A 14,756-nucleotide genomic window follows, 5' to 3' on the forward strand; every position below is an offset into this window, starting at 1 on the left:
CTGTCACCTAGATAACCGTGAACATTATGGAGACTGTCGTGCCAGGGCAGTTCACTGAGGGCACCGTCCTGTGGTTCTAGGAACATGTCAGCGTCCACTGTGGGTAAGGTCTAATGCCAGGCGATATGGGAACTACAAGGAAGAAAGCAGCCTGTGCTCTTGAACTTGCAGTCTAGTCGAGGTCTTGGCATATCCAGAGAGACAAATATGGCGGGCTGTGCTGAATGCCAAGTGAGTAATACAGTTGCTGCAGTGGTTCTTCAGAGCCGGTGGCGGGGGGATGGTGCTGGGCTGCAGAGGTGGAGGCGGCCTCGGAAGGAGGCAGGCTGGGCTGGTCCACGGATGCCACGCATGTCACCCGCAGAGGACAGCAGCGGCACACAGGACTAACCCCTCTATAAGGGTGTTGGGAGCTATTTTTAGAGTTTGGAGCCTTTGCCTTTTTTTTTTCTTGCCCATGGCATGGATCCCAGAAGGAGAGCTATCTGCTGTTCCATGGAAGCCTGAAGACCTAACACTCCTCTTGCCTCATTTGGGGAATTTGGGGCTGCTTCCCTGCAAGGCTCACTCTGAGGAGATGGTCAGTAAATAACATTCAGGCAGCCACTGTGTGTGAGACACTATTCTGAGGGCTTTTCCACGTCTTGTCCCATCTCCTGTGATCCTCACAACCCCTGTGAGGATGCGCCACTGTTACCCCCACTCTCAGATGAGGATGTAGAGGTTCTGAGAGTTCAAGGCCATAGCCAGGGTCACACAGCCTGCAGGTGATACAGTCAGGGGAAGAGCCGTAGCACTCAATCACTCCGTCTCTTCTTCTCCCTCTAAATGCCATTTGGGGCTCCCTCCTGCCTCTCGGGGCTAAAAGTAAGGCAGGAAGCTCTGTTTCATAGGAACTGCCATCCATTGCTCCCTCGTTGCCCTGGGAGGGTTGGCATGGAGCCTGGGTGTCTGGCAGGCATAGCTTTGCACAGCCTTGTCTGGCACTCCAGCAGGGCCTCAGGTGAGACGCAGGCCCGGGTCCACGGTGCCCCACACTACACAGGTGGTCCCGCTGCCCTGTGCTGGTCTTGGTGGAGAATGGGCCTGCGAGCTCTTCCTTCCTTGATTTTACCCTCCAGGATGACACTTCCTGGGCTGACTCACTGGTTACAGTGGTTTGCTGAGTTAGTTCCTGTTGTAGGCAGACGTTTTAGTTATTCATTCAGGTACATTTGGCAGGGAAGTGGCAGGATTTTGGACACAACTCCTGATTCTTCTGCTAAGGATCTTCAGGAAGTGGTAGATTTTAATGTCCAGGTCCCTGGCGATTCTAACAATGTAAGAGGGAGGCCTGAGTCCTGTGGTCACCCGATTCTTGAGAAAAAGAAAAGAAACAGGCTACCAAATGGAAGAACACGGAGCTTTCGGGGTTTAGCCTGTAGCTTCAGCTGCCCACTGCCTGACAGCCCAGCCAGAAGTACACTGGGGTCATGGAAGTGTTTGCTGACAGCCTTTCACTCTTTGGGTCGAATTCGCATTCTTGGTGCTGGGAGAACTCTCCTGAGCATTTACGGGATCTGCCTGCCTCAGATCCAAAGTTTGAGAGCACTTGTCCTCGGGGAGTTCTTTTTTTAATTCCCACCCCTTGTCTTTGCCTGTTTCTCCATTCTGTGGATGACTGTGCCAAAAGCTTAGATGATCTCTGTCCTCCAAGATAATTGCAAAATGCAGAAAACCCTCTTTGGAATTGGAATTTTTTAAATAGTTGGCAGTGGAAGAGAAAGCAAAGCCACTGGGGGATGTGTTCTGACCCCTTTAGCAACTGTATGGGACCTTTGTGTGCTGACTGTACCGCTGGCTCACTTCTCTTTCTTCTTTATTTTTCCTCTTTCTAAAAATATTTTTATCCAAGTTTTATTTTCAGAGTTTTACTTTTTTCATTTTTAATTAAAAAGACACTTTATTGAAGTCTGATTGACATACAAAGAGCTGCACCCATTTAATGTGTACATCCTGATGAGCTTGCAGATAAATAGACATCCGTGAGACCATCACCACAGTCAGTGTCCAAAGCATATCCATCACCTCCACAAGTACCCTAGGCGTATGAGGAAGATGCCGTCCTCCTCTGCCCTGTCCCTGCAGTCCTGCCCCCAGAAGTAGCCCCTTGCAGTTCTCACAGTTGTTTCTTTTGTTAGTTACCTCCGAGTTTCTAAATAATAGGTTTATCCTCTTAATTCACAGTTTTTCAACTTTAGCTGTTAATTGCTCGCTTCTTCCTGTGGAAGGTTTAGCTCTTTTACTCCACCCACCACTCACACGCTCCTCCTCTCCATCCTTCAGTGTCACAATTTGGGGTTAACTGGTCATTCAGCATTTATCATTATTATACCTTTGTCGTTCTTTTTCCCAACTGAACCCTTTCATCTACTCTGATCTTCATTCCTTCCTTGGATAGTTTTCTTGTTTTGTTAGGAAGTTCATAACCACGTTCCTTCTTTTTGTTAGCTTAGTTCTCTGTATCATTAAGTTTTTGAGTCTCAACAGGGTGGTTGGTTGGGTTGTTTGCACAATAATGTAGTTGACTTTGGTTCATTCTCGTTCATTTTGCTCCCACTCGGTGGGCACTTTGAGCTAAAGATCTCTTTAGTTCTGGGAAATGTTTTTGTGTTACCTGTTTCATCATTTTCTCCCCTCTGTTCTCTTTGTTCTCTTTCTGGATTTTTTTTCAGTTAGAAGTTGGACCTCATGAATTGACCTTCTAATTTTCTTGTTGTGTCTCCTTTTTCGTCTCCTTCCTAGGGGAGGTTTTCCGAAGTTAACTTTTCTCTCCTCTGTTGAACTTAAGACATTTTAAAGCATTTCTTGTGCTGTGTTCTTTTTTTAAGTATTTTTTCTTTTTTTCTGCTTGCATCATTTCCCTTTTCTGAAGCTCCGGGTTTTGGTTCTTGTTTGGCTTTGAGATATCTCTGCCACCTGAACATTCTTTGTTTTCTCTGAGCTCCTTTTTCCTATGGGACTCTGTGTTTTCTGTTAGGGGCTTCCCTCAAATGACTGGGGGTTGGGGGTCCTTGGCTGTCCGTTCAAAGTGAAGAGTGAAGCTCCAAAAAGCGGTTGGAAGCTCTCTGAGTCAGTGGCTGGGCTTAATGAAGGGTAATCAGCTGGTTCCATTGGGGTCCCCCACTTCAGGATCCTGAGTCTATTTTTCTTGGGCTGCTCATTTTGCTTTGAGAGGACTCCCCAGTCTTTAGCTCATGGGGATGGTCAGGGCCAGCATTCTGGGAGCTGAGCTGGAGAAAGGTCCTGGTGGGCTCACTATGCCATGGGGTGGCTCTAACTTAATCCCATTGTATTCTGCATCGTGCCCACTTCACCCCTAGCTGAGCCTGGGGTCCTGAGTTCAAGACCTCAGTGCCTCCAGAGAGTGAATCCCTGGGCTTTGCAGGAAGGGGGCGTTACTTGACTGTGAAAACTGGGGGAGGGAACACCAGGGCACGCCAGGCCCAAATGATTCTTTATTCCCACTTTCAGTGAAGTCACCTGTTTTCACCCCTAGCTGCACTCCCACTTTTAGAGGCACCTGATGCTGCCAGTTCCCAGGCCTCTGGGTGACCTGCAGCACCAGTGGGTCCCCTCCTCACCGGCAGCCCCTGCTGCTCTGCAGATCAGTCATTGCTCATCCATCCTTTTTCATCTTCCAGAATGCCATTTCCATCTCTTATCTGTAGTTGTCTCCTCTGTTCTTGTTGTCTTTATAGTTTTCTATCTTTTTTATTCCTTTACTGTCATTGTGGTAGGGTTTTGAGGAGGAATGGCAACAAATGCATGTATTCAATCTGCCATGATTAACTGCAAGTTTGTGATAGAAGATATGACTGTTAGGGAGTTCCCTGGTGGCCTAGTGGTTAGGATTCCAGGCTTTCACCACCGTGGCCTGGGTTCAGTCCCTGGTCGGGGAACTGAGATCCTGCAAGCTGCGTGGCATGGCCAAAAAAAAAAAAAAAAAAATCAGAGAAATTATGACTGTTACTCTTTAAACCAATGCATAGTAGTCTGGAGTGGGTGGGTTGTTTTGTGAGTTATGAGAGGTCACTATAAGGCCACAGTCACCACTGCCATAACTCTTGTCCCTCTGTGGGGATGGACCCACCATTCTTGGATTGAGGCTCAAGGATTTGAGAAATGAGATCAAGAGATTAGTCCTGGGACTTCTCTAGTGGCGCAGTGGTTAAGAATCTGCCTGCCAATGCAGGGGACACGGGTTCGAGCCCTGGTCCGGGAAGATCCCACATGCCGCGGAGCAGCTAAGCCCGTGTGCCACAGCTACCGAGCCCACGTGCCACAACTTCCGAAGCCCACGCACCCAGAGCCTGTGCTCCACAACAAGAGAAGCCACTACAATGAGAAGCCCGCGCACTGCAACGAAGAGTAGCCCTGGCTTACCGCAACTAGAGAAAGCCTACATGCAGCAACGAAGATCCAACGCAGCCAAAAATTAATTAATTAATTTAAAAAAAAAGAGAGATTAGTCCCTTTCCCTAAAAACAAAAATGTCAGGAAATGTGTGCCTGTAGGGGACCAGTGGCTCTCCCTCCTTCCCTCGCTCCTGATCTTAAGAAACTCAATCTCAGAAGTGGAAGAGGGTACCTTAAAGGTCATTTAGTCCAATTATATGGCCAGTGCTTGAGTCCTCTCTGAAGCTTTCCCACCAGCTTGTGCTTGACCACCTCCTGTAATGGGGAACTCACTGTCTTATGAACATGGTGGTAATAAACATATCTATATTATTTTTTTAAATTGAAGTACAGTTGATTTATAATAACATATCTATTATTAAGAGAAGCTAACATTGAGGTCTTACCATGTGCCTGTCATGTGTGGTAAACATTTGACATGTATGGTCATGAAATGATCATGGCTACCTGTGCCATAGGTATTACTTTCAGAGAAGTTAAGGATACCTTCTAGTTCAGAGAATAGGTACCTCCTGGGCCTTGGTCATTAACTCTAGATAATGAGACTGGGAGAAGAGGACTCATTTTAAAAGTTTTAAGAAAACTTGTTTCCCTACTTACTGGACTCTCTAGAACATTTGCTGAGAAACAGCAAAGAACACACAATTAAGATCCTGCCGCATTTTCTTCCCCAGCCTTCCCTTGTGGGTTTTCCTCTCTAAATCTGTTGGCTTCTCTGATCCCTCCATAGCCCATTCCTTCTGGACTTTGTACTTTGGGTTGGAGCTCAGAGGCTGCATGGCGCTCTTGCTCTGCTGGCCCACCCTGGGAGCTGTCGCTGCGCCTCCGTGTAGCCGGCCTTCCTGTCTGTTTGCTTGTGTGTGAATGTGCCTGTCCCTTTCTCATCACCTGAACTTTGATGAGGAGGGCCTTTCCTCCATCCTATGGCTTTTTGACTGATGGATCACCATCAGTTTTAGATTTTAAGTCTTAAACTCTGGACCGGTTACGCAGCAATTGTATAAGTGTCCCTGTGCAGTGGAGTGCCTGGCAGGACACTACATCCTAGTTTCCCGTTTGGGTTTGTGGTAGACAGAAGGTCTGAGGATAAAGAGAAATCACTCAGTGCCTAGCTCACCTGCTGGGCTGTGGGAGATTGGAATCTGAGATTCCCATAGCGCCTGCAGAGGGCAAAGCTAGGTCTTTTGAGGCCGAGGGATCCCTGTCTGTGGAGTCTTAATTCCTTCCGCCCTGCCCACAAGTGACTGACCCCAGGGCAGACCACCTGCAGCATTGACCAGCATCTTGAAATATAGGAGCAGCTTTCTTTTCTTTTAAAATGGTTTCATTTTTCAATATTAAGGTAATATATAAGCATCAAACATTTTTTGGAAAAGAGTAAAAAGTAGAAGGAAAAAAAACACTTGTACTCTATTTAAAGATAAGTACTCTATTTAAAGATAACCATTTTAAGAATTCGTACACACTTTTACTTAGCTATGATGGTATTCCATGTGCCTGGGTGGTTTTCTCACTTTTTTCTCTGAACATTGTAACAAAGCATTTCCTGCTAAAAAAAAGTTTCTTCACATACATGTTTCTAACAACAGTGTACATATTGCTGTGTACTCTGTCATCACCCTGTGTTGGATTTTCCTTCATGTTGTTGTAGGTTCTCACTGTTTTTAAATAATGCTGTGATGAAAATTTTTTATGCACTCAGTTTTTTGGGTAATTAGGATTATTTACTTAGAATAAATTCCTACAAGTGGAATTAGAGAATTTAAGACTCTTGTTACCTATTGCCGAATTTCTTCCCCCAAAGGCTGAATCTGTTTATAGAGTGGCTTTCTAGAGAGGTTCTTTTTTTTTAAGATTTTTTTTGATGTGGACCTTTTTTTTTTTTTTTTTTTTGCGTTACGCGGGCCTCTCACTGTTGTGGCCAGATGCGCAGGCTCAGCGGCCATGGCTCACGGGCCTAGCCGCTCCGCGGCATGTGGGATCTTCCCAGACCTGGGCACGAACCCGTGTCCCCTGCATCGGCAGGCGGACTCTCAACCACTGCGCCACCAGGGAAGCCCGATGTGGACCATTTTTAAAGTCTTTATTGAATTTGTTACAATATTGTGTCTGTTTTATGTTTTGGTTTTTTGGCCATGAGGCATGTGGTGGGATCTTAGCTCCCAGACCAGGGATCGAACCCCACACCCCCTCCATTGGAAGGCGAAGTCTTAACCATTGGACTGCCAGGGAAATCCCTAGAGAGGTTCTAAAAACAATTCCACATTTGCCTCATATCTGTGCACTTTCAGAACTAACTGGTTTGTGCTTACTTTTCAGTGTCTTAAACTAATTTTTTGTTTTTTTTTTTTACTAGCTTTATTTTTTTATTGAACTTTTTATTTTGAGATGATTATAAGATTCACATGCAGGTGTAAGAAACAATACAGAGAGGAGATCCCTTTCTCCCAGTGACATCTTGCAAAACAGTAGTACAATATCACACCCAGGAAATTGACATTGATACTTATACAAGTTTCTTTAAGTAAAGGAGTATTTCATACTTATAGTAAAAACAGTTTTCAAAAGATAGAGAAACATGTTAAAAAATAGAAGTCCAAATAAATAAAGAAAATAAGTAGATAAAAAAAGTCCCTTTCTTCCAGCCTTCGGCCTCATTCCCTAGAGGAAACCACTGCTAAAAACAAACAAACCAGGACTGGAGCTTCTATTTTCATGTTCCTCGACTATATGTATATATATAGCCTGCAGTGGTTTGATCCAAGGAACACTACAAACATCAGATAAAATCTCTTGTGTCATTTAGGCCCCAGGAAACAGGAAATAAGCATTCTTAGAGCATTTCATTATAAGAATGAAATAATGCATTTTTATTTCAGTGGCACCCTCTATGGGGAGGACCTTGTCTCTGAGAGTAAAGGAAGCTATCGTGTTTCCTGATAGGAAGTTGCATCTTATTTCAAGCAGTAGGAAAACAGGACCTGGCTTTGCGTTAGTAAATTAAAGCCAGGTGGTGGACTCTCAGGGTATACAAGGATCTGCTTGAGGCCCAAGGAGCTTTGGTCCCATGATACTAAATCTTAGCCTCCCTGATAATTGAAAATTTACATGAATGGTCATTAGTGAGCAGACATTTAAAGAGTGCTTTTCTGTCTTTTAAAAAATTTTATTTTGAAAGAGTTTCAAACTTACTAAAAATGACAAGAAGAATACTGAGAACTCCTGTATACTCTTGAACCCAGAGAACCCATTCCTTTAAAGGAAAGGGTACGACCCGGGATCACACACTGCACCCTTCTAATCTCAGTCTGGTGCAGCTGCTCAGTTTTCTGGGACTTCTATGACCTTGACATTTGTGGAAGTTACAGGCTAGTCACTTTGTAGAATGTCTTTCAATTTGGGTTTGTCCAATGATTCTGCGTGATTAGATCCAGTTTCTGTATTTTAGGCCGAAACGTCACAGACTTCGGTGTTCTTTTCATTGTATTCTGTCTTTCTGTCCAGTTCTGGTGAAGTTACCTTTGTTCACCTGAAGCACAGCAAGGTGTTCCAGGCTCATCTTGCTCTTTCTATGACCAGCCCTAGAATCAGCTGTATCACCAAGGAGCCCTGGTTCCTTTACTGGAGGATGGTGTTTGGGTGCTGAATGTGCTCATTACTGTTGGGGTGTTGCTGCTTCCAGACTTTCTCATAGGATGGAGCTGGGGGACTTTAACATCTGTAGTTATTTCTATATCTAGCTGACACATTATGATCACACAGATACCTTCCCATTCCAACCTAACACCACAAGGTTAACTTATCTTTTAAAAAATATGACAGTGCCCTTATCCTTAACAGATTTGTCATGTTGAAAAATCTTGAATTTGTTGAACCCTTATAAAGTAGTATATTAACATATTAATATGGATAACTGAAGTTATAGGAGCACTATTAAAGATATCATTCAGGAAAGTGAGTTTTGAGCAAAATCTACAGGGAGAGGCATTCCAGGGGAAGCTAGGAATAAGCACATACTGGCTTGGTGTCAGAAAACAGACTTTCCTGTTGGGAGCAGAGGATCTTTGCTGGGGACGATGAAAAGTGAGGCTTGTGAGACTGATTGATTTTATGACTCATTTAGGGTCCATCTCCTGTAGGTTCTGATTCATCAGGTCTGGAGCCCAAGAACCTACAAGTGCCCCAGGCAATAATCTTGATCAAGTCTGAGGAAACTCTAGCCTAAAAGGCTAAGCTAAGACCTTAGGTGTAATTACAGTAATTGTTGTCAGTAAGGAGTGACTATGGGAACCTTTGGGGAGGACCAGGAGAATGTTTTTCTCATGTCCAGGTTCCACATGGACTTACTGATTATAATAGTTGGTGGGGCAAGGGGGTACAAACAATAGACACGGGTTTGAAACGTAGCAGAGAGTGTATTTGAAGATGTTTCCCAGTGGAGAACTACCACTGCTGAGATAGGATCTCTGCACAGTGGCAGTATTAAAGTCAAGTGAATAAAACAAAAACTGAGGAGGCTGTAGCTTAAAAGTGCAGGTTCTTGAGAGCTGTGTACACACACATCGCCTTCACTACGCTGTTTGGAATAAAGACATTAACAACACAGATAACATGTACAGAGTGCCAAGCACTCTGCTGTGCTAAGTACTCCACGTGAATATCTTAATCTTCACCACAACCCCATGACATGTGTACTATTATCTCTATTTTATTATTACCGTAATTGAGGCTTAGCAGTGAAGTCATTTGTTCAAGGTCACACAATTTAGTGATGGAGCCAGAATATGATCCAGGCAGTTTTATTCCAGCGCTTATGCTCTATGTGCTCAAAAGCTGTTGAATGAGTAAAGAAAGAAAGTTGAGCAGAAAACTCACAGATAACGAAGACATATCTAATGGGAAGTTAAAATATACATGTTATAGACATCCTGCAATTAGAACAGAATTTTCAAGTTGGAAAGGATTTGAGAGAGATGGCCACCACAGTATCCCCAACAAGAAGTTGTGTCCTCTGCTGCTTGGAAGGTGCCAGGGCAGGGACCACTCAGTGCTTCCAGAGAAGATCCCACTCTGTTTTCCAGCAGCCTCGCACTTCTGCCAAGCTGAGATCCACTCCCTGCATTCTCGATCCCTGTGTTCTGATGCCGAACTCTGGTGCCAAACTCTGCCCACCTGGCTGACTACGGAAAGCCTCTAGGCAGAGCTCAGGAGAGGGAATTGCTGTTCCCTCCACCTGGAATGCTCCCTGCCCCCCACCCCCCAGGGAGCCCACGGGATTTCCCCCCTCACTTCCTTCTCTTCTTTACTCAAATGTCACTTATCAGAGAGGCCCTCCACAGCCTGCTCATAAAATAGCACTTTCCCACAGTCTCTCCGTCCCAGCAGCCCGCAGCCCCACCCGGCATAGTTTGTTCGTTCTCCCCCCGCCTTGTCCCAGAGTGTAAGCTCCTTGAGGAGAGACTTGGTCTGTTTTGGTTCACGGCTGAATTCAGGCTGGTTCAGGCCTAGAGCAGTTCCTTGCACAAAAAAAGATGCTTCATAAATATTTGTTGAATGAATGAAAGAAAGAGAGGAGCTTAAGAACTAAACCCCAACAATGGGATGCAGGGGAGAGAAATGGAAATCATGGATGGTGGGACCAATGACAGAGCTATAAACAGTATGACTTTGGCTGTGTGTACACAGAATTCTGTTCTTCTGATGTGCTTTGTGCACAAAACAAATGCTCTACCCTATCCACTGGCAGGATTGAGAAGAAGGAGGCATGTATTTGTTGTAGAGTTCCATCAACAGCAAAAGCCTTCAATTTTTCCTGTTTTTTCTGTTCCAGATGAGACAGAAGGACCCAGTGAAAGGAATGACAGCGGATGACTAAAGCCACTCCTCCCCCTTCTGCACTGTATGTACCGCATTTCTCACTGAGCATGACATAGACGCCAGAATCGGTTTGGGTCCTCAAGGCTCAGCAGCTCACTCTGGAGGCAGAAAGCCTGCTTCTTTCCTCGTCGTGCTCTCTAGTATTAATGATGATCGCGATGTTTAATAGCTCTCAGGCTTCGGAAAGAGGAAGAGGTTATGACTGTTAAGACATTTTAGGGATCTGTGTGATTGTACAAAGAACCACTCAGAGACAAGGACAGGGTGGTGGGAAGTGCGGCTGGGGTGGGGGCAGTGGATGAGAATCAAAGCTTATCTGCACCTAATTACTCTTCCTCTCGTAACTTGAGCCATTTCAAGTTGAAGCTGGCATTCTGGGTGCTCCCTGTACCCCCCTGTGCCAGAGCTGTTCCCTACCTCTCTCTTGGAAAATTTGCCATCCAGACAGCTTTTCCTAGTGGTCCTTGTTGGGTCTGGTGCTTCATTTCCTTTCTCTCTATACCCTCTGATCCCAGACAAAGTATTTCAGAGGCAGCATCTTTCAGATACTTGGAGAGTGTTTCTGCCCAGGTCATAGGACCAGGATGGGATGTCTCTTGTTTCACGTGGTCACTCCTTCCCAAGACCCTACATTGTATTAGCACCCAGTGTCCTGCACACCTCCACACTTGCTGTTATTCCAGCAGCTCAGAGGGGATTAGGCATGGAATGAGAAGCCTGGTCCTGCTCCCATCAGGCTCTCAGGGAAAATTGTGTTATCAAATAAAGCCCGGTTGTCCTCTAGCACTACGGTGCTAAGGAGGCCTGGGCTTTCACCAGCAGTGAAGCAAACCACTGCTTGCTCTCCCTGCCCTGTGTGCTTGAGGAGAACTTCTGGGAGATAAAACGGTAGGATGAAGTGGATTGAGGAGATGCCAGCTTCTCATCACTGCTTGGACCTTAGTTTCCTCTCCCCCCCACAGCCCCTCACTACACCGCCTGGCATCCTTCCTCCTTTTGCAATTCCCCCATGAATGATTTACAGTGCGTTTCTATTTTCCTTTGTTGCTTCCTTAATAATTGTATTTCTCTTCTAGTTTTGCAAGACAGTGGTCAACAGGAAGGCCCAGCAGCTCCACCCTCCTGAGTGACAGGCCATCTTCGGACGCAGCCTTTCTGTGCCCATTCTTCAGGCAACTTTGATCCCTTACTGTAGTTAATTCTAGATGCCCTTTAACATTGTGAACAAATAGACTGTCTGGTATTACGAAGCCCGTGTGTGCGGGAGCCTGCCCCTCTGAGATATGTGGCGTGTAGGTGGCTGTATTTACAGCTCCTCCCTCTCCAACCATTGTGTTCTTGACCCATTTCTGTGTGCCCCCGCCCCCTTTGTTTCTAAGTGACATTTTTAGTCTTTCAAAATAGCTGCCTTTTGTGATGTGGTGATTTTAAATGATTTACTTTGTTAGTTTTCAACCTTGGGATAAACTTGAGGTATTTTGCTTCCTGGGCAGATCTTTGCAATTTTGAGTGCTCACCTGGGGAGAAGGGATGAGTTAGAAATACATATTTTTTTCCCTTCCAGTTCCACAGAACAGCAATGTGGCTTCATAACTCTGACCTCTGCTCCCAGTAACCCACTGTTAGAGTGCTCTAGGCACCATGGAAGTACCCAAGGCCCAGCCAGCCTGTTTTGAAAATTAAACAAATACAAATAACCCCTGCCCCAGGCATTGCATCTCTGGTCACTAGTCTTAGAAATACCGATGGTTTCTTGGCCCTCCTGTTGCCCACTGTGTATCTCCGCAGAGCCCGTAATGTGCCCGGGTCAACTCTACCTGGAGGGAACTGTCCCGTGTGGCCCTTAGAATTGAGTCTGCCCCATACCTACCTACTAGTCTGCCCCCCGAGGAGCTCTGTATGTCCACGCTCCTCTTCCCTTTTGGGCTGGTGCTGCCACTCAGCAATAATCCCCCTTTCTCTGTGCTTTCTTAGATTCCTGTCCTCTGTCTGAGGCTGGTCAGGACGCAATGGGTCTTGATCTTTTCATGCTGCACAAAACAAGCATGCAAAAAGCTTCTTCCCAGAACATGTTCCCCCACGTCTCCAGTTGCTGGAAAGGAATTTGGGGATCAAGAACTCAGCTCGTCCTGCCCCCATGCTGAGTTCTGCCCTGGACAATCAAAAGCAAGTAGCGATTGTAGTACGGAGCTCTCCCAAAGCTGGCGGGTGAGAAAGTCCAGGCTCCGGGGAGCAGAAGCTGCCGAGTGCTTCACGGCTCCCTGTGACTTGGCAGAGCCCGAGTATGCCTTCCCAGTGGGAGAATCTGAGATAGCTGTGGTGTCACCTGACATTTCCCAAACCTTGTGAAGTCTGTTGGCCGAGTGTGCAGTGACTCAAGCCCATGCTAGCCTGGGTGCAACTGCTAATGCGAGACCAAATCTCTGTTTGGGGAGTGAGAAGTAGGATGGGATGATATGTCCTTAGGCTTTTGTCAGTTTGTTTTGCCTTACTCATTTCTAAGTGCAATAAGGGAGTATCACACAGGATGAAACCTGTGACTTCCTGATGGCTGCTTTCCTGTGGCCCTCCTGGGGTAAGGGTGGACAGACTCAGCGTGGTTAGCTCCCACCTTCACTGAGGCCACCTCTGGGGCCAGGAGATATCCTGTCACAGTCTCCTCACCTTGTGGGGTCTATAGTAGTGGATCTGGGGCAATTCAGTTGGTTATTAGCATCCCAACTGCTGGTAGCATTTATTTGACTGGGAAAGTTGAACAGACATTCCTACTGGAGAAAAATATAAATGTTTTCCTACAAGCTCTGTATTAGCTATAATTATATTTGTGCTTAAAGCTTTTTCCCTTCTTAACATTCATCAACTAAGTTAAGTCCAGATGTGGGTTAGCCTGGGAGAAACAAACGGTGATATTCTAGGCAGACTATTGTTTATGTGGTTTGAGGGTCAGCAGTTGTCAGTCTCCTCCCTTCAGCTCTTCTCTGAGATCCACACATATCACTCCAATTCTAGGGGCGGGGCTCGCTCCTTGTCGGGCTTTTCTCTGGCTCCTCCCACCTCCACCTGTTGCCCCAGTTCAGCATCCACAAGAGCTGAACTGGTGTTTCCTGAGGTCAGCTGGATTTGGGGCTCCAGCCCACATCAACATAAGAAGGGACGTGCCTGGTCTGTTCCGTCCCCATGGATAGTGTCGCTGCTGGGCAGCAGTGTTGGCTTCTTTTAAGTATCCCCCTTCCCTGCTTACCCACCCCCCAAACTGACTAGCACTCAGAGGGGCTTATGATGCAAGGCTCAGCTCCTGGGGTAGTACCTTAGGATGTGCCACGCCCCTTCAGACCAGCTGCTTTCAGGGCCGCTGTCCCAGTTGGAAGCAGCAGTGCCTCTGTAGGAGGGGTGCTGGGCTCTGGCCTTCTCATGGAGAGAGGTTGGGGACAGGGTCAGTATTGTGGACATGTGTATATCTTCCCAAATTCTCTTACAGTCCCTGCTGGGACTCCCTGACATATTTTGGTTGGGTCCTAGTGCTACTTCTTTTACAAAATACACTTTGTAGAACTGATTAGATTACCTTGTTTATTTAATGTGAGTTTGTGCCTTTTTGTCTCAATCTTCCAATATGGGTTATATTGGGGGAAAAAGCAGTCTAATAAAATCCTAGACAGAGCTTTATGGAGTCCAGCTTATTGGTGATGTCCTTATGTCCATTTTACAACTTAGGTATCCTCAAACTCTTACTGATCTCCCCAGTTTTACCAGGGAAGGATTAGAAAGATACAGGATATCTCTGAAAATTGTTGCATGTTGATTTCTGTAAACTAAAACAATCCCCTTATCATTTTACTTATGCAAATATCACATTTCTGAAAGTAATTTGGCCATCTTCTACTGGCAGTATTTCCTTTTTGTTTTTGTCTTCCCTCCTCTCCACATCCCCCTCTTTTACCCATCCTACCAAGGAAAACATTTATTTAAGGTTGTTCTTAACCCTGGCTTCCGAGTCTGTAAACCTCATGAAGCTTGTTTGTAAAGTTGTGGTGCATTTTTCTGGGGAGAGTCATGGCTCTCATCAGTTCTTCAAAGGAATCCCATGCACTGTCCTGCCCCCGCCCCCCCCCCCCAAAAATTAAGAACCAGTGATTGAAGGAAATCATAGTTAGTCTTTGGCACAATAAATAATCTTCATTTCATGTTTGGTCGTAAATAGAGGCAGTGACTTATTTTTCGTTCACTGATGTATAGCCTTCTGAGTCCAGGAGCCCCCAAACGTCCAATGTGTAATAGCTTGCATGAGTTTGAAGAGCGGAAAACACTTGAACGTGAGAGTGGAGAATGGAGGCGCTCACTGGCCAAGAGGAGAGAGATTACCTGTAGTTGGGAAAGAGACTGGATTACAGGCCGGACAGTGGGTGGCTGCGCCGCCTCCCC

At 45.9% G+C, this 14,756-nt stretch overlaps 1 protein-coding gene across 1 annotated transcript in view; it reads left to right on the forward strand.

Moving 5' to 3' along the window:
- Positions 1–13,995, forward strand: part of PITPNA (phosphatidylinositol transfer protein alpha) — a 40,882-nt gene extending 26,887 nt beyond the window's left edge. Inside the window, exons 11-12 of the mRNA XM_033847082.2 lie at positions 10,288–10,356; positions 11,411–13,995. Coding sequence (XP_033702973.1) covers positions 10,288–10,332 — 45 coding nt within the window. The 3' untranslated portion in view covers positions 10,333–10,356; positions 11,411–13,995. The remainder of the gene's footprint in view (positions 1–10,287; positions 10,357–11,410) is intronic.
- Positions 13,996–14,756: the final 761 nt, after the last annotated feature.

The sequence above is a fragment of the Tursiops truncatus genome, chromosome 20 (genome assembly GCF_011762595.2).
Source record: "Tursiops truncatus isolate mTurTru1 chromosome 20, mTurTru1.mat.Y, whole genome shotgun sequence".
NCBI lineage: Eukaryota > Metazoa > Chordata > Mammalia > Artiodactyla > Delphinidae > Tursiops > Tursiops truncatus.